This window comes from Mauremys mutica, chromosome 7, assembly GCF_020497125.1.
Source record: "Mauremys mutica isolate MM-2020 ecotype Southern chromosome 7, ASM2049712v1, whole genome shotgun sequence".
Classification (NCBI taxonomy): domain Eukaryota; kingdom Metazoa; phylum Chordata; order Testudines; family Geoemydidae; genus Mauremys; species Mauremys mutica.
Window position 1 is genome coordinate 87190444 of NC_059078.1, and position 18801 is coordinate 87209244.

General features: G+C 44.1%; 1 protein-coding gene across 20 annotated transcripts in view; it reads right to left on the reverse strand.

The window, feature by feature from the left end:
- Positions 1 to 18801, reverse strand: part of CDH23 (cadherin related 23) — a 529883-nt gene that overhangs the window by 113265 nt on the left and 397817 nt on the right. For 19 of the 20 annotated variants that reach the window (XM_045025474.1, XM_045025448.1, XM_045025449.1 and 16 more), the window contains 10 exons: positions 14558 to 14618; positions 13425 to 13573; positions 11713 to 11848; positions 10671 to 11059; positions 10470 to 10571; positions 8599 to 8601; positions 5825 to 5974; positions 3924 to 4052; positions 2715 to 2843; positions 503 to 730 (listed from right to left, as the gene is read on the reverse strand). In XM_045025474.1, the coding sequence (XP_044881409.1) occupies positions 503 to 730; positions 2715 to 2843; positions 3924 to 4052; positions 5825 to 5974; positions 8599 to 8601; positions 10470 to 10571; positions 10671 to 11059; positions 11713 to 11848; positions 13425 to 13573; positions 14558 to 14618 (1476 nt within the window). Of the gene's footprint in view, positions 1 to 502; positions 731 to 2714; positions 2844 to 3923; positions 4053 to 5824; positions 5975 to 6162; positions 6484 to 8598; positions 8602 to 10469; positions 10572 to 10670; positions 11060 to 11712; positions 11849 to 13424; positions 13574 to 14557; positions 14619 to 18801 lie in introns of those variants that run through there. The other variant, XM_045025468.1, reaches the window with a different exon arrangement.

The following is an 18801-nucleotide window of genomic DNA, read 5'->3' on the forward strand; positions in this document are numbered from 1 at the left end:
CAGATCCTGAGCTTGAATACTAATGTCAACTCACCCTCCCCCACCACTCCACCCCTTCTCTAATAGTCACACATACATACAGGAAGTGAAAGGCTGTTGTGACTCAGGACTGCGTAGGAGGGAGACCTCATTTTCCTCCAGGTTTGAGTTCTAATATGCATATCACTACTAGTGAGGTGAATCTTTACTGAATGCTTTAATTCCCTGTATATTGACTGGGTAAATCACAGAAATGAAAATAACCACCATGAAGTGGGTGCGCTGTGGGCTATTAGGGGTAGCTAGCTATTAGGGATGGAGGAACTATTTACACTTAAACTTGTATTTACCCACACAGACCAATATCCACAAAATAAGCTCCTGTTTTCAGCCCTGGATACAGATATGCACCCTCTTACCCATACAGTTTCTCAGGGGTAATCTTGTGAACAAACAGCACTTCCCAATCAGTTCCAAGCGCATTTCCATACACAATTGTAAGAGCCCCTCCACCAGCACTTACTGAAAGGGATGGGTTGCCCTCATCTTCCACGGTGACAACCAGCCGGTAGAACCTCTGCTGCTCACGGTCTGGAGGGGACGGGCGGGTGGCGATTTCCCCAGTGACTCGATCCATGCGGAAGATGAGATCTTCATTCCCTTGGGTGATGTAGTAGGAAAGGACGCTGTTGAGCCCAACGTCCCTGTCGGTTGCTTGCACCTGAGCCACAGCGGTGCCTCCACCAACATTCTGGAGATCCATGGGTGGAAAGAGAACGGAAAGAAAGAAAAGTCAGCTTCCAGCACAGACTCATCTGAACAAAAAGGTTCACAGTGAAACAGCTCTCAGCAGTACCCTCCAACACAGTGAATGGGGGAAGGCTCCTCCAGCATTTTCATTATAAATCTCCAGGTACCTAAGCTGTACGGCTCTATGCTAGGTGAAAACTTGGCAAACAGAGAGTCAGCTTGAGGGAAATTGGACAATGTTCTCAATATTTTTCCATGGCACCTACCAGGCCTGGAGATCAAAGCTATCTGGGGAAGACAGAGCATGAACAGGTGAAGTACAGTTCTCCCCACACCACTCTGCCTATGTGCTTCACCCTCAACTTGCAAGAATTATCTCTAGGGCTGAAATGTTAGTTCAGTTACCAGCTCAGTCCAGGAATGCTGCGGAGGCATGCCAGCTAAGGTGATAATTACTTTACTGCCACTCGTGATTGTGGCTTTTCCAGTGTAGACACCATTATCTTAGGAAGTGAGACCACGACTACCAGCTCATTTCACACAGGCCCGAGGAGCTGTCAGATGGAAACCACGTTTTGCCACTATCTGTTCAGCTGAGCGTTAAACCACCGAGCTGGCAGGGAAAGGCTTAGTACCCTGTTACAACTCCTCACCTTTGTACGACTCTACTAAACAAGAACTTTTAAAATGAAATTTCACATGGTGTCATTTCATAACTTGAGCCATTTACAAAACAAACCAGCCTGTAAGGACAGTGCCCAGGGGCCTGCCCAGGCGCATCCCACTAATACCCAGAATGGCTTCAGTTGGCTGGAATAGCGCTGAATGCATTTTGCTCTGGCCCATGCCTGCCCTGAAGCCATGTGCAGCTGAACAGATGTTGAGCCTGTTGTCAGCAAGGGGTAACTCTTCTAGGGTAGCTCAAGCCAAACAAAAGGCAGAGCCAAGCAGCTGATTTCCCAGGGCCAGTGGCACAAATGATTCAGATACAAATTAAATAGCGAAGTGTGTTCGGATAAACTATTACGTTTGATTCAAAGCTATAAATCATATACACCATGCAGATATAACAAGGCGTCACAGGCTACACACACATTATTTGTATTTTATTTTTCATAATCACATTAGGATACCCCAGTTCAGGAAACAAGTTTCCTTTTTCCTGCCTGGTGGTGTTTTATTGCTTAATTACCAAACTTTCAGAGACTGTTTCCCAATAGCAATTCATATTCTGGGGAGGGAATTCTCTTTAATTACATGTGATTTTCTGGAAATTTCATCAGCCCGTTAGGTCATTCAGTTTTTCCTGGCAGTTGTATGATGCCACTTAATGAGCAGAACAATGGGTTCAAAACATCCTCCAAAGAATTTCGTTCCAAATGAAGTTATCCATGTCTCTTGTTCAGAGGAATCAGGAATTGGCATGGTATTTTCTGGAGGAAATTGTTTGAAAACATGGTCCCTCTTGGCAGATCAGCACGATCTCAGCATACACCGGGACAAGAGTCTGAGAGTCCGATTCCAGGCTAGGGCCAAGCTCAGAATGACACCTGAGAGGGGTGAAGAGGGCTGTGGGCCACCTTTTGCTTCCTGGATCCTATGGGTGGCTAGGGACTGGACAAGCCCCTGTGGTAAGTTAGAGCCACCCCAGAGACTGCTCTATAATTTATGCTGCCCCCAACGGCTCCCTGTGGAGCTGGCCATTAGCCAAGAACAAGAAGAGTGCATTGTGCTTGGGCCATGCCTCCTCCGATAAGTACCTATGCTGAGGACTGCAAGAGAGGTAGCAGAGCCATACACCTGGCCCTATATCACTGAGGAATCCTACTGATACTGACAGTATTCCCCAGTGAGACGATCCACTGGCTTTACAGTCCCTAGGCTGGATTCTCAGGAAATCAGCATACAGCGGGTCCTATGTGCAGGCATGTTTCGTTTGGGGGGAAAACGGAGACTCTGTTATGTAAGGCAGCAGAACTGCTTACCTCATTAACACTAACATTGTATCCAAAGGGATTCCCAATGATTGGTGGGTTATCGTTGACATCCAGGATATTAACTCTTAGTGTGTGCTCTTTTCTCCGAGGTGGGACTCCGCTGTCAGATGCCTGGATCTGGAGTGAAGCATAATGGTTACATCTGGGCAGAAGCTGTTTTTTGGTCAAATCTCATTGGAAAAAAAAGACACCTATAGTGCCACAAAACCAAAAAATATTCCATAAATAGGCCCTGCCCAATAGGTGAGATCCAAAATTTAAGTTTTCCATTAAAGGAAAAAGTTTTAACAAAATCTAAGAGCAATAAAAACAGTGTAACCAATTAAAAAGAAACAATTTTTAAAATTATATGATTTTTAAGAACTTTTCTTCCATTGCACCAACAAACCTTTGCAGCTGTCTCTGTTTAGCATAAAAAAAAAAAGCACTGAAACACCATTTTCCCCCCTTTGATTCCTCTTTTACATGATGGTGCTCCTTAAAATACTTGGAGAACCACCTTGTAAGGCTATAAAATGTGTCCATATATTTTTGTTTCTAATGTACAGCCCTCTCTAGCTAGCTCCGAGCAGAGGAACCACAGCTATCACCTGGGGAAAGGATGAGCGAACCAACACGTGACAGATGTCATTTCTTAATGCACTGGAAGGCACTCAGATATTGTGATGATACGCCCATTATAAGAACCCATACAAACTAGAATAGAATGTTAAAATTGCTGCTGTGGTACAGTTTTGCACCTCTATTTGGAGCGCCAGCTGTTAAAATGCTGAGCTGTAAATAACTATATAATATTACAAGCCAGCCTATTTTGTGACAATCAAAATATACGCTGTACCACCATCTATTCAGCAATGCACAGCATTGTGTCATTACACTTACATACATACACATACACACACACAGAGAGATGTGCAATACTTTGCATGAAATAAGCAGCACATACAGGGAAACTATAGTATTTTTGGTGTGGAAAATTTTCCAATGATTAGTACAACCAGCCACAAAAGTACCTGCAGCATCACATGAATGACAGTCAGAAACGACAGTTTCAGGCAGTCAAACTTCACCCACTAAAGGCAACATTTGGACCATCTAGATGGGTAATGAGTTTCTGTATCTTGACTATTTGCCTTGCCCAGTGAATGGTGCATATTGCAGAAAATGCAACTAAGATGGTGGAAAACTCCAAGTTACCTTTAAGGTGTAGTGATCCAGCAGTTCTCTATCCAATGGCCTTCCCACAAACACCTCTCCATAGGTATTGTTGGTGGTGCGTATCTCAAAGACGGTACCTATATTTCCTGATGTCAGAGAAAAGGCCACCTACAAGAAGGAAATAAATAATGGAAAGTGTGGGGAAGTGAGGAGCAGTGAGTTTAGGGAAGGGGGAAGAAAAGGGAGAGAGAAACAGTCATTACAAAGTGACAAGTTCTTATTAAACCTGGCTCCTGCTTGCCCTTGTGCTGAAAATCCAACACAACAGTCTCTCTCAGAGTATTTCGTACATGTGCTGCTGGTTTCGGGTGGAACCAGAAAGAATTCAGAAAAATAGCTCATAGAAACATTAACCAAACATCTAGTGCCAATCCAGGTTCCAGTTCAGATGTTGTGAGCGTTCTCAATTTGAGAAAGTTTTTATTCTATGTGAATTGATTTGCTCATCTCTGCTCTGTTTGACCACATGTTCCAGGTTTCAGCATAACTGAGGCTGTCACTGAGGCATACAGACACAGGACCAAATTGATATTATTAGAGAATGATAATAATAAATACTATATTTATTAGCAGTAGCACCCAGTGTGTGCTACATGCTTTCCAAACACTAAAGAAAGATGGTCACTCCTTGGAAGACCTCAGTCTGAGGAAAGGAACTCTCTGACTTCAATAGGCTTAGAATATGGTAAATGTGAAGTAACATCTGAATTCAGCAGTTACTCTGGAAATACACTGCTAAGGATTAGGCCAGGGGTAGGCAACCTATGGCATGCATGCCGAAGGCGGCACGCAAGCTGATTTTCAGCGGCACTCACACCGCCCGGGTCGTGGCCACCAGTCCGGGCAGCTCTGCATTTTAATTTAATTTTAAATGAAACTTCTTAAACATTTTAAAAACCTTATTTAATTTACATACAACAATAGTTTAGTTATATATTATAGATTTATAGAAAGAGACCTTCTAAAAATGTTTAATGTATTACTGGCACCTGAAACCTTAAATTAGAGTGAATAAATGAAGATGGCACAGCACTTCTGAAAGGTTGCCGACCCCTGGATTAGGCTGATTAATTTTGAGTAAGAAACTCACTGGAATCTCACAGCATCTAATTAATTTTTCCAGCAGATTAAGGAAGTAACAAAGTGGCCAGAGTTTCCTGTTTTAATCTGGATAGAAATCCCCTGCTGTCCATTGTGTGGGTATAAAAAAAATATTCCCCCCCCCCCCCCCCCCAAATTTTCAGGCCCACTGTTGCACATGGCAGCTGTCACAGCATCTTGGCTCTGAAGGGAATGCTTAATATGTCCTTCCTCTGACACCCTTCACAGTCACCAAAGCAGCCCTTACCGTTAGTGTTTTTGGCACTATCCATCCCACACTAAAAGAGCAGCCCCATTGCCAAATATTATGGTGTTCGCGTTCATAAGGATCAGAGTTCAGTACCCTGATCTTAGAGACCCAGAGCAGGGAGTAGCTGGAAAGGAGCTCGCTGAGGAGGTTCTAGAGAAATCTTGCTTGAGAAACATTAATGAGGCCTTGTAGGATTGCCATAAAAAGGTTTTGCTCTTTGGGAATATGTGCAAGGTGTGCAGGAAGCAGACCTGCTGAGGTATAAATTAGGAACTCCATCCTCCTCCTTTCTTCATGAAGCTTGTTCCACTGTTGGGCCTGAGTCATTGTCAAAGCATGTATCTGAATTCAGGAGTTCCTATCTGTCAGTCATGTGCTCAGTCCAACAGCTCGCAGTGCCTCATAGTTTGAATGGAAATATTCCTTCATAAATTGGAATAAGCAAAATCTGCCTCCTCCATCCCACTCGCTCACCCATCTTCCTTTCTGTAGGTCCCAGTATAGTTTGTAGCTGCATAAGCATTGGTACCTGCCCGTTGCTTCCTGCATCTGGGTCTCTGGCCAAGACTACAGCAATTCGCCTCCCAATGGCACTGTCCTCTGCTACGCTCACCGCAGAATCAGAGGTGATGTCAAACTGTGGGCTGTTGTCATTCTCATCCAGAACGGTGATTGTTACCTGTTGAACGTGAGTGCAGAGATTAACAAGAGGCTTTATCAGGAGCACGGCTCTTGATAATTTTCCTGAAGGCAACCGTGCTCGATGGGATAGCCTTTCGGGTGAAACTGAGATATGTGTAGAGTATCTTAAAGATCATAAACTGGCATTCCAGTGTTGCCTTCCAATCCCATTGTATTAAATCTCACCAGGTGTGCTGACAATGTCAGAAGAACCATACAGGCCCTGCTGAGTGGCTGGGGACTCCCTTTTCACAACCTTTGGCATGCAATTAGTGTTAAGTGCATTTGAGAGCTCCTGGAAGGGAAGGACAGATGCACTGACAGCAGACCCTAAATCCTTCCTCACTTGGTGCTGCTGATAGATCTCAAGCTTGACTCACTGAAGGGGCTGGTGCAGTTCAGGGACTCACCTGAAAAAGGATTAACAGCCGTGATAACATTACTGTTGTTTAATAACATAATATACAGAGATATACCTATCTCATAGAACTGGAAGGGACCTCGAAAGGTCATCGAGTCCAGTCCCCTGCCTTCACTAGCAGGACCAAGTACTGTCCCTGACAATTTGTGTGTGTGTGCGCGCGCGCACACCCCAGATCCCTAGGTGACCCCCTCGAGGACTGAGCTCTCAACCCTGGGTTTAGCAGGCCAATGCTCAAACCACTGAGCTCTCTCTCCCATTAGGGATAAGGATGGGACCCATGACACTCATTTTACTTTTTGGAGTCCAAGGTCTCAAGTGTTGAAAAGCTGCTGCACTAACTCCTCCAAACTTATTGAAGATGTCTAATTCAAACAGGAATGAATTGAGGGAAGTCCTATGGCCTGTGTTATACTGGAGGTCAAATTAGATGATTATGCTGGTCCCTTCTGGCCTTATAACCTATAACGCATGAATCTTCTGCATATGCATGTATGGTAGACAAGGGAGGGGTGAAGGCTGGCGTGAGAGGGGGAAGACAGTGTGGCACTTGAGGGGGTTCCCTCCACTCAGAGCTTTCAGTTTTAACTGGCTACTTAGAAATTGTATAGACCCATCCCGGCAGGGGATGCTCTGCTAGTATTGTGCAGACCCAGGCCTTTGCTGTTAAACGCACGAGAATTCACAGGCCTTGTCCACACACAAGCTTGCCCTGGTTATTTTGATTTCATTTACACTGGGAAGTATTTGATATAGACTAAATCGACATAAGCCATTTATAAGCTGGCCTGAGTGTTCACACAGAAGTTTGCATCCATTTCACTAAACTGCTGCACCCTAGGCAAGTTTTGGGTGTGAACAAGCCCAGAGTTTCCTTCCTGGGATGATGGATACACTTCTTCCCAGTTAGACAGGATGATACTCTGGTCCACACACGATGGATCCACAATTCTATGGACAGATGGGTTCCATGCCTAAGCTGCAATCTGTGTACCATTCAGCTGTGTCAGGTAAACAGCAATGCAGAGAGACAGGAGGGATGGATACAGAGAAAGCTAATACACACAGCTCCATAAATAAAATCACTTGTGATTCAGCATTCGTATTTATAAATGCAGCACTAAGACGCAACAGTGGTAGTAACATCAGCAGGAAAGAGAAGTGTTAGATACAGATGTTGCTCAGCAATTCAAAGAGGAGACAAGCATCTGCCTCTTCTGTGACTAGCCAGAGGAAATACTGTCGTCATGTTCAAAATTAAAAACTTATACACTATATATAATGGGAGAGAAAGAGAGGAAGAACATTTTTGTTCTTGAGGCTCTATTTATGGGTGCTAACAGTCCCCAGGTGCAGAGCTAGTCAATGTGATCACATCCTGGAGGAAACCTGTGGGTTTTTTTGAGTTTGGGTGACTGTTATTGTTATAGCTAAAAAAGGCAGGAGAGCGGAAAACCCAGTCGGCTCTAGAAGAAAATCTGCAGCTGCTGAAGCAAGCTCCCACTACACAAGGGAGGGTATGTTTCTTGGAAGCTGGCTTACCTTCTTTCCAGACCCTTTAGTAAACTTAGCCCACCTTCCTTGTACACCTACTTGGATGGCCACAGAGGGGCCAGATGCTCAGCTGGTAGAAATCAGTAGAGTTCCTGGACTTCAATTCAGCTATGCTGATTTATGCCAGCTGAGCATCTGGCCCCAGATGTGCTTTTTAAAATACTCCACAAAAAACCCAGGTGAAGCGAACACGAAGACTGTGTTGCTGAGTACTTATGAGTCAGGAGACAGCAAAGTTGAGGCTGCAAGGGTGGGGGGGGGGGAAGAGTAAAGAGGGTTTGAAGAGCCTCCCCCACCCTCTGCACAGAGGCCAGGATTGATCATAGTCCTTGAATTCGCAAAGTACAAGCACTGGGGAACCCTAGTACCAGCAGCAGCGCTAGAAACCTCACAGGAGTGGAGACGAAAGCGCCAAGGCTCTAGCTCCCCTTCACCCAGCCTTGGCGGGTGGAGCTGGGCAGGGGCACTGGGGAGTACATGCTGTACCTGTTAAAGGATAGAGTAGATGCTACCACTCTGGGTGGTGCCCAGTTCTCCTGGAGCTGCCGCCTATTCAGGACCAGACACAAGTTTTGCAGTGACTATCAGAGAGGAAGGCAGACAGGAGGAAGGAAGGGAGGCATTAAACTAGGAACAAACACTCTTACCTTCTGTTGGAGGGAAGCAGAATGGGAAAGAAAAAGAAAAAAAATACAGTTAACAGATCTTTCCCTTCTCTTTTAAAAACATGGCATGAGCTAAGTGCTTTAGAAAGGTGAGGGAAGGGGAGGTTGGTGGAACCAGAACAGTGCAGGCAGGTGCTGTGCAAACTTCCCCTCCATAGCTTTGCCAGTGCACTTTAATCCACGCCCAGAGCACCCAATTGCTATTCCAGCTCGGAGCCTCTCCTGAGCAGGGACTGCCAGGCAGATTGCGCTGTGCAAGGTTCCTTTTTGTTGAGCAGCTTTGTGATGTGAAGGCAGGACCCTCCAGGGGAAAGGCAAACACTTCTATCAAACTTCAGATTATTTTATCAGTGTCAACCCCACCCCCCACCCAAACACTTTCTGCAAGCCAATCAACATTCTATGGGTAATTCGCTTCACCCCACCCCTGGCCACTTGCTCCAAAACCTCAATCTTCGGACTACAGAATTAATCCAGAAATTACCATGAGAGTGTCTAGAGAGAAAAGAAGCTGACACCCTGACTGCTGGAGACCAGTATCAATTGCCTGAGCAGACACTTTTAAAACCAACAAATGTACCAAAATTCAAGCTATTGGAGTCCTTTAAACCACAGCATATGATCCTCAAATGATATTCAGTGTCTGATTTAAAACAAAAAAAGAAAATTAGGAGTTAAAATCTCTAGGTCAGATCCTCAGCTGGTGTAAATCAGCATAACTCCATTACCTTTACACCAAGGACCTGACCTGTAGATCCAATCTTTAGCTGACCTTTTGTGCTAGGCATTGTAGGATATATGACCTACAAGTTGCCTGCAGATCATAAATCTTTGCAACCCCAAGGACAGTGGGAGTATTCAGGAAGGAGTGTTAACCACACAGTTACACTATCAAATATTTTAGACCCCAAATTTTACCTACCTGAAAACTGTTTTAATCTGGTGAGTAATCTCCTCCAAACTCTAAACAGTTCCTTTTTTGAAAAGTCCAGCACTCTTATGTAGAAATTAAACCACCATACCCCATGTTTATGTACATGACCCTATAATACAGGGCTCTTGCACTCACTAATTTTCTGGAGGGCTTGGCAAGAGTCCAGTGCTTAGTTTAGGAGTGGGATCAAGACCATATGTCTAGGACCCAACCAAGAGACCTCACGGAGGTTATTCAAGGAAACTTCAGGTTAACAATCACCTCACCATACAACCCATGAGTTAGCAGTTCAGGAGATAGCACTGCAGAGAGCTGCCAGGGAGAGAGAGAGGAAGGCATGTGCAAAGAGAAAAGGGGGAAAAAAAGGAGGAAACTCTTGGAAGCGTGGTGAGCACCGTGATGGCATGGTGGAGACCCCAATTATGGCGGTGTGGTGGGCATGATGCTGCCATGGCAGAGCCCCAAGTCTTAGCACTGTTAGAGGAGGGGCACAACCACAAAATGATTCATGTTTAGCAGAAAATGCACATCTGAAAGTACCTGGGTGGATGCAGACCAGGCACATTGCAGTGGGGATTCACCTGGCCCTTGGGGAAGGAGAGAGGTGAGATTGTGAGTTGCAAAACTATTAGAACACTAGCTTCTTAGGGAGCTCTAGTTGCAAGCCTCTGAGGAGGCCACTGTAGTCTGTTCTCCCAGCAGGGCAGCTGCACCCTGGGAAGGTGGATAAAGATGAAGCGGGTTAGAAGTAGGAAACAAAAGGCAACCCTTCAAAAGGAGAGGTGAGTGATGGTTGGCTGGGGTACTCCTTCCCAAACAAGAGAAATAAAAGGATGTTCTCATCATGCATCAGCTCTTGTTTGGCTTGTACCAAGTCTAGGATAAAGGACTACTGCGAAAACAGCTAAAATCCACTCACCACAGTAGAATCAACCTTTGGTCCCCCATCATCTGCCACTACTGTTAAAGTGTAGAAATCCCCCTTCTCTCGATCCACCTGGCCTTTGACTGTGATGACACCCTACAGGGGACAAACCACCACAAAGATTGTGAATACCCATGTTGTGCTTACTGCTCAAGCACCTAAAGCTGGCCGGATTGGCCATTGTTAGCTACGTACAGTGATTCCATTGATCTTGAACAGGGACAGTGCCTGAGCATTGGTGTTGGGATCAAACTTGTAGGTGATCTGGTTCAGGTTGTCAATGGAGCGTGCCAGGACGCGCAGCACCTCTGAGCCTGTGGGGATGTTTTCTGTGATCACTGCCTCATAGGTGAGGTTTGAGAACTGCACAGCCTCATCCAGTTCATTCAACAGGCTGACATAGACACTGCAGAAACCTTGGTTGTTGGGGGGTGCCTGGTCTGTGGCAGAGACATTAATCAGGTAACTGGTTTTTGTCTCATAGTCCAGGTAGTCGATGGTGGTGATGAGGCCAGTGCTCTCATCAATTTCAAACTTCCCCTCAGAGCCAGACAGGATTTTATAATTCACCAGACCTCCATTCCCTGGGGGAGGAACAAATGATCAGAGTTAGACTGGACTTCACAGAGAAGCAGACAAGACCACAGGACCCCTAACTTTGCCCAGCAGGTCGACTTGCTGAAAGCCTGAGGGGTGCCCCTAATCTACTTAAAATGGAAGAGGTTACAGATATTCTTATATCTAATATGGAGGTGAAGCCCGAGTCCCAGAATGTAATGTTCCATCTTGATTTGAGTTAGCTGAAGCACTTTAAGCCAAGACAGATTAACCCCACACACAGCACAGCTGGTTTTATCATTTCTTTTACTATTTTAGTGATTTTTCCTCTAAGCTGCCCAAAGGTACTAATGAGATGGTATGACAGACCTCCTCCCTTCCCTGAGAAGGCTTGGGACAAAGCAATGACTAAATGTCCATCTATCAATGGACTGGCCTCTGCTGTCTGGAGTAAAAGAACCCCAAATCAGAGGAACTGGACAGGTCAGCTGCAGGCTTGAGCCTCCCTAAGTGCGCTCTGTTATTTCAGGCACTAATCTGCATCCTTTGCACTCCCATACCAAGAGTGGGGAAGGAGAGGCAAGAATTCACTCACACAACCAGAGACAGATGGTGTGATCCCACAAGAGGCTGGGGAGCAGTGGTGGCAGATTTTTGCAACTCACCACAACCTCCTTACCTGTGTCTCGATCTGTTGCCCGGACAACTGCAACAGAAGTTCCAATCCCTGCAGTCTCTCGCAGCCCTAGACGGTTATACTGCCGTTGGGTAAACACAGGCACCTCATCATTTACATCTTCCACATACACTATCACCTGGGGGAATCCCCAAAATAAACCATTAGTGTACTGCACACTGTCTGGAATTTGTCCTGAAGAAAACAATGAGAAAGAGGCTTCCCTGGCAGAAGGAGCTGCTCTCTTGCATTTCAAGGACTGGGAGCCTCTCCACAGACTAGTACTATTAGAACATAGATACTCCCCGCTTCAGTGGATACCACTAGGAGAAGTTACAAGTACAAATCATGACATTCTCCCGTGAGTCCATCTCACGTAATTCCAATAAAAAGAAAAAATATATAGCTGGGAAGTTGATAACAGTAATAAAGTCATTGCCCAATTTTGTGGTTTTTTGCCAACTTGTCACCACATTTGTGAATTTTGTGAGTTTGCTTTATTTGCTGGGGAGATGGCAACCACTAGTTCAAATCCTGGTAGAGCTGACTCGGCCCTGCCTCCTTCTGAGGTAGACACAATTTGAATTCTATGCACTTTACTGTGTGAGAGTCATTGGGACGAGACCTTAAAAAGTGAGATCCTGTTTGTGCCACATAGGCATTAATGATCCTGTGTTAAATTTTGTAAGTGTTGCGGTCCACTTAGCATGTAGGCCAAAATAGCCAGTCTGCAGCACACCATTCGTGGAGAGAGGATATCTGCCAGCTTATTCCTGGCCTCCTCTTCCACAGTTGAATGGTGGTGTTTGTATATAGGCCTCAATCCTATAATTGCATCCATGTAGGCAGATTCCTGCATCCATACAGAACTCTGCTGAAGTCAGTGGGTCTGCATGCTACAGAGGTTCACCTACACGGATCCGACTGCAGGATTGGGGCCTGGATCGTGAAGTTCTTTGGGATCCTTCAAGAAGAATGGAGTTGTACCTATAACAAATATTACTACTAATGACATTTATTTAAATATGTCACTGGCCACACACTTGTATTTTCGGACAGATCACAAGTACAGCTGCCTTACAAAGCCACAATGTGAAAATAGCAAAAGGAAGCTAAGTAAGCAAGACTGTATATTCAAAAAGGAGGAGGGAAATTTCCATACCTGGACAAATATTGGGCAAATGTAACCCTACAGTTAACCAGTTTTTCAATATCATGTTGTTTGTGTATGTATATTGTGTTCTGAAGTGATTATGTAGCTTCTTTTTTCTAATTTGTGACTAAATAAATTCAGCATAACCCATTTCTAATCCCTTGAAAAAAATTCCCTTTGCTGATGATTCTCTTGCCAATTTTCAGCCTAATTACATTATGAAATGGCACAGAAAAATATCCTCCACCCAAAAGCAGTACCCATAGAATTTCCATCAGTCATTTCTACAGCACTTTGCTGATATTTCCATCTCTGCTGACTCTGCACTGCAATGCGTGGAAATTACCAACATTTGATGAAACCGCTCTAATATTTTGCACTAAAAAAGTCTCTCAAAGTTTTGTCTGGTTTTACCATTACCCTCTTGTTACTCCAGGTCCAGTAATGAGTGCCTCATCACTTCTGCTGATCCCCCTCACTCACCCAGTGCCAACCTCACTCTGATGTAGCTCCTCATTGCTTCTGCTGCACCCCTCTACCTCAACCTCAGTGATGTCCTTACCCTAACAGAGCTCCTCATTGATCCTTGTTCACTGTTGTAGGCTTCCACCTCCAGGACATGGGAGGAATTGTGCTCTCTGTCCAGGTTCCGTAAGCCCCGCATGACCAGCCCACTGCTGGGATTGATCCGAAAGTGGTTGTAATTGTTTCCTATCAGTAAACAAACAAAACACAACAAAGTACATATCAATCAGTTCTCCAAGTGGAACAAACATCATGGGATCCCCACACACAGCAAAGCAGAATTGTGGAAAAGTGACTCGGAGGTGATACTTGTGTTGTTAAGTATTGGAATGGGCATACATCCCCATAGCATTTGTTCATTGCCCTTGATTACCAAGCCTTATCCATACTAAGCACAACTCAGAACTACTTTAAAAGCTGGATTAACTAAGAGTTTAATCCGCATCCACACTATAGAGAAACCATACTAACTAAACCGTTCTCAACAAAACTGTGCTCAGGAGACTTCCTTTCCCTTTGCAGGGCCCAATCAAGGCTCTAAAATGTGGTCGTGAAAAATTAAAAAAAAAATGTTGTGTGGCTGCACATCACATTAATTCCCTAAAGAGGTAGTAATGTGGAGCAGGCTGTAATGGGTCAGTGTAAATGAAGGGTAATTACACTGGAATAATGCTTTTTGAGACCTAACTACCACTAATTCATATATCTGGAAGTTTTACATCAACATGCAATTGCTTATCCTTACTCCTTTGGATTTATATTTAAAACATACGTTGTTAGAATTTAAGTGCATTAACTACATTATTATGCTGTCACCCATCTCAGTGATATAGGTAACAATGTCCATCTGATAGCTATTGCAGGCATCAAAAACCAAAACGACAATGCAACTAGAGTTACCATAGCAGAACCCAAAATTGTCAAGGACTTATCTCTTCTGACCATAAGTATTACAATGAATGGGGGAGAGAATGATGAAATTTAATACATTGGGAAAGGGGTGTTTCTGTTAGCTGTAGGGCCCGCCAAAGAGGGCCAAAATGTGATGAAATAGTTACATCATGCAAGTTTGCCAGTGTGCTTATCCGGCCAAAAGGTGATAGCAAAACTTCAGTTAACCAAATCACATAGATGCACAATTCCCTGTTGCAAAGAGGCACCTAGACTTACCCTTGACAATCCTGTACCACACTCTCCCATTAACACCTTCATCCGCATCTGTGGCTTTCACCTTTGAAAAGAAAAAAGCCAGTAAAGGCCAGTGATTTTCAGATTGTACCAAAAGCTATCTCCTTCTCCTGCTCTTATGCAAGGCCAAAAGCAACAGTCCTCAGATACACAGGATTGTCTTGTTTCCCCAAATCCTCTGGGTCACAGGGGCACATCTTTAAATATCCCTATTTCCCAATGGATTCAGAATCAGAGGTGCCTTTCCCATCTGGAAATCTCAGCTCAACTATGGTTTAAGTGCATGGATAGACCTTTCTGTTGCTCTGTACTGTGAGTGAGGAAGTGTTGCTCCTTGGTCTTCTCTGCCTATGGCAGAAAGTAAATATATGAAATTCAATAAGGACAAATGCAAAGTACTCCACTTAGGAAGGAACAATCAGTTGCACACATACAAAATGGGAAATGACTGCCTAGGAAGGAGTACTGCGGAAAGGGATCTGGGGGTCCTAGTGGACCACAAGCTAAATGAGTCAACAGGGTAACACTGTTGCAAAAAAAGCAATCATTCTGGGATGTATTAGCAGGAGTGTGATAAGCAAGACACAAGAAGTAATTCTTCCTCTTTACTCCACACTGATTAGGCCTCAACTGGAGTATTGTGTCCAGTTCTGGATGCCACATTTCAGGAAGGATGTGGACAAATTGGAGAAAGTCCAGAGAAGAGCAACAAAAATGATTAAAGGTCTAGAAAACATGAACTGTGAGGGAAGATTGAAAAAATTGGGTTTGTTTAGTCTGGAAAAGAGAAAACAGAGGGGACATGATAAGTTTTCAAGTACATAAAAGGTTGTTACAAGGAGGAGGGAGAAAAATTGTTCTTCTTAACCTCTGAGGACAGGAAAAGAAGCAGTGGACTAAATTGCAGCAAGGGAGGTTTAGGCTGAACATGAAGAAAATCTTCCTAACTGTCAGAGTGGTTAAGCAATGGAATAAATAGCATAGGGAAGTTGTGGAATCTTCATCCATTGGAGATTTTTATGAGCAGGTTAGACAAACACCTGTCAGGGATGATCTAGATAATACTTAGTCCTGCCATGAGTGCAGGAGACTGGACTAGATGACCTCTCGAGGTCCCTTCCAGTCCTATGATATATATAATTAGCCTAAGCTAATTGGGTACCCCAAGGTTCCAGATGACTGATCTTCATTAACACATTTGTCAATTATCTGGAAAAGGTGGAACATCTACAGATAACACAAAATAATTTAGGTTAGCTAAGATTAGCGAAGATGCCAAAGAACTTCAGAGGGACCTAATAAAGCTCGGGGAACAGGCAGCATGATGACAGATGAAATTTATCCTTGACACATGCAAGGAAATGCACACTGGAAGAAATAAGTTGAATTTCTCCAACACATTGTTCTAATGATTCAGGAAAAAGACCTGGGTGTCACTACAGACAGCTCAATGAAAACCTCTGCTCAATGTGCAGCGGCTGCTGTCAAGAAACAGACAGACTGTTAGGATACACATACACAATAGGATAGAAGATAACACTGCAAATGTTATAATGACATAATATATGTCTATGGTATGCCATCACCTGGAGTACTGTGTTCAGTTCTGGTCAACCTATCTCTAAAAGGATACAGCAGAAACAGAGCAGGTGCTCAAGTGGGTGACAAAAATGACTATCAGCATAGAATGACTTCCAGATGAAGAGAGACTGGGGCTGCTTAGTTTAGACTGGGGATGAATAAGACAGGGAATGATGGAAGTATACAGTAGTGAACGGTATACAAAAGAGTAAATAGGAGCACTCACCTGACCTTTCCCATAATGCAAAATAAAGGTGACCGTCAATTAACTTAAATGGCAGACAATTTAAAACTGATAGAAAGAAATATTATTTATGCAATAGAGCCAACAACCTTTGGACTCAAATCATGGACTCAAATCATAGAGCTATCATAAAAGCTTCATGTAGATGCTGAGACTATCCACGGTTACATTAGGTAGGATATAGTATATATATTATGCTATATACAGGCAATATAACCCCTTATGATTTAGGGCAAAAACAAACCCTAGTTGAGGGGATTGTGAAGAAATGTCCTTTCTGGTTATTCCATAATTGTCCATCATGGGTTTTTTTGCATCGTGCTTTGAAGCATCTGGTTCAATATCAGAGACAAGTTACTGGACTGGATGGATCATGGGAGGATAATTCCTAAGTCCTAGATACACAGTGTTGAATGAAATGTTGCCAAACACTTGGGGAGACTTTACATAATGGGTCCACCTGGTGTTTCTGTGGAACACTGCAGGGTTTCCCCTCCCCATGAGCACTTTCCAGGAACCCACGCCCAAACATCCTTCTTGCTCCGCCTCTGTTTGACCTTCAGAGCTGTTTCAGCAAATCTGCCAACATCACAGCTATTAGCAGCCTTCAAGCAGGATATTGAGGGGGTGGAGGGCATGAGTGTCTAATGCCTCCTACACCAGATGAATCAAATTTTTCTAATTTCCTTTCAAGGAGAGAAACAAACGCCTCTCTTTTCCCAATATGCAGAAGAAAAACAAGTGTAAATTGTGGCTATTGCTTTGCAAAATGACTGAGGTGAAAAAAAGGCATGAATGCACAGGAATTTGGGGAATTTCTCAAACATTTTTCTTGGTCTGTTTTGCCATGTAGGTATAAAAGTTTCATTCTGTCAAGGCTGTATGTTTTGGCTGAAAATGTTACTGAATATTCTGGTTTAACAAAGCAGAAAGGGGATATGCAACAAAATCTCCAAAAATGGCATTACACAAAGGGTTTTATCTTGCCTTGTTGCAAAACAGATGTAAAGCCCAAATGATCAGAAGCGGCCACTGCATTGGGGTGCCGCAATTCATGAGTGTCCAGCTTCAGACGCCTTTGGGCTGGTTTTCAAAGCGGCCTCAATTCTAAATGACATTAATAGGATACACAGGCTCTCAGAACCTCAAAGTCGGGTCCTAGGTGCCATCAATGGGTCACCCAAAAGGTGAAGACAGACCAAGTTAGTGGCCACTTTTGCAAATGTTGATGCCACAACCTCAAATCGTCCAGCTTTCCTTCCTGTGTCACACTCAGACCCATGTCTCCTCCTCAGTGCCTGTCCAGTCCATATCCCCCGGACACTCACCTTATAGCTCAACTCAAAGCGCTCCCATCCCCTCTCCTCCATGCTGAGAAATACACGATCGTTAGACACTTCTGACTACAAGCACAAAGCTAGTTTTTCTGCTGGCAAAGGCTGACCAAAGCACTTTGCTGCCTTCTCAGCTACCCTGGCATGGTCTGATTTTCAAAACCAATTTTAGCTTGGTCTGGGCCAATTTTTACTTACCCATGAGCTCATTTTCTCTGAAAAGGGGACCTATTTCCAAGTGAAAAGTGTGTCAAATATAGCATATTTTGGGGTGACCTGAAACTATTTTCAGATTAGTAATGACATGGGGGAAAAGCTCACATTTCAAGCAGCTTTGACTTTCCTGCCAAGCAAACTATTTAACATGCCTGCACCATCAGGCTTTGAGTCTGTGAGCTCATTTCCGGGACAGGATTGCATTGGCTCTCTGTTACCATGCCCGGATCTGACAAACCAGAGAAAAAGAGGGCAGTGTGAATCCGAGATCTATTTCCGCCGGCTGATAATTCCTAAGCATGCCCAGTATGTCTAAGTGGAGGTCCCTTCTCAGAAAAGCTGAACAAAGGAGAGGAGTCAGAAGAGGACAGCGGTGAGGAAAACCAGAGGAAAGGGAAGAAGAGAAAGATTCTTAGCAGAGTTTAACGCCGTCTTGGGCCGCCATGCAGTGGGTGTGTGTAACGAGAAAGAGATTTCAGTTTTACAGTGAAGACAAAAAGGTGGGATTTTCAAAGCCCATAGAAATTAACAGGAATTGGGCATCCAAATCTCCTAGGCCAAGGTGAAAATCCCACCCAGAAAGATTTCCTCATCCACCTTCTGCACAGGATATTTTTTCACTGCTCATCCCAGGTTATTTGATAAAGCCACAAAGGCAGGTATGCCCTGTGGGGAGATGTGCAAAATGGGTCAGCAGGTGAAAAGAGAGAGCTTTGGCTCTAAAGTGATTGGCTTCCATCTGCATTTGTTAAGCTACTTGTTTTCAATACACTTGTTTGGCTGCACTGTGCAGCTTCTCCCTCTGCTGGAACTTCTGGTGAAGTCGCAATCAGGTGCTTGTGATGCCACTA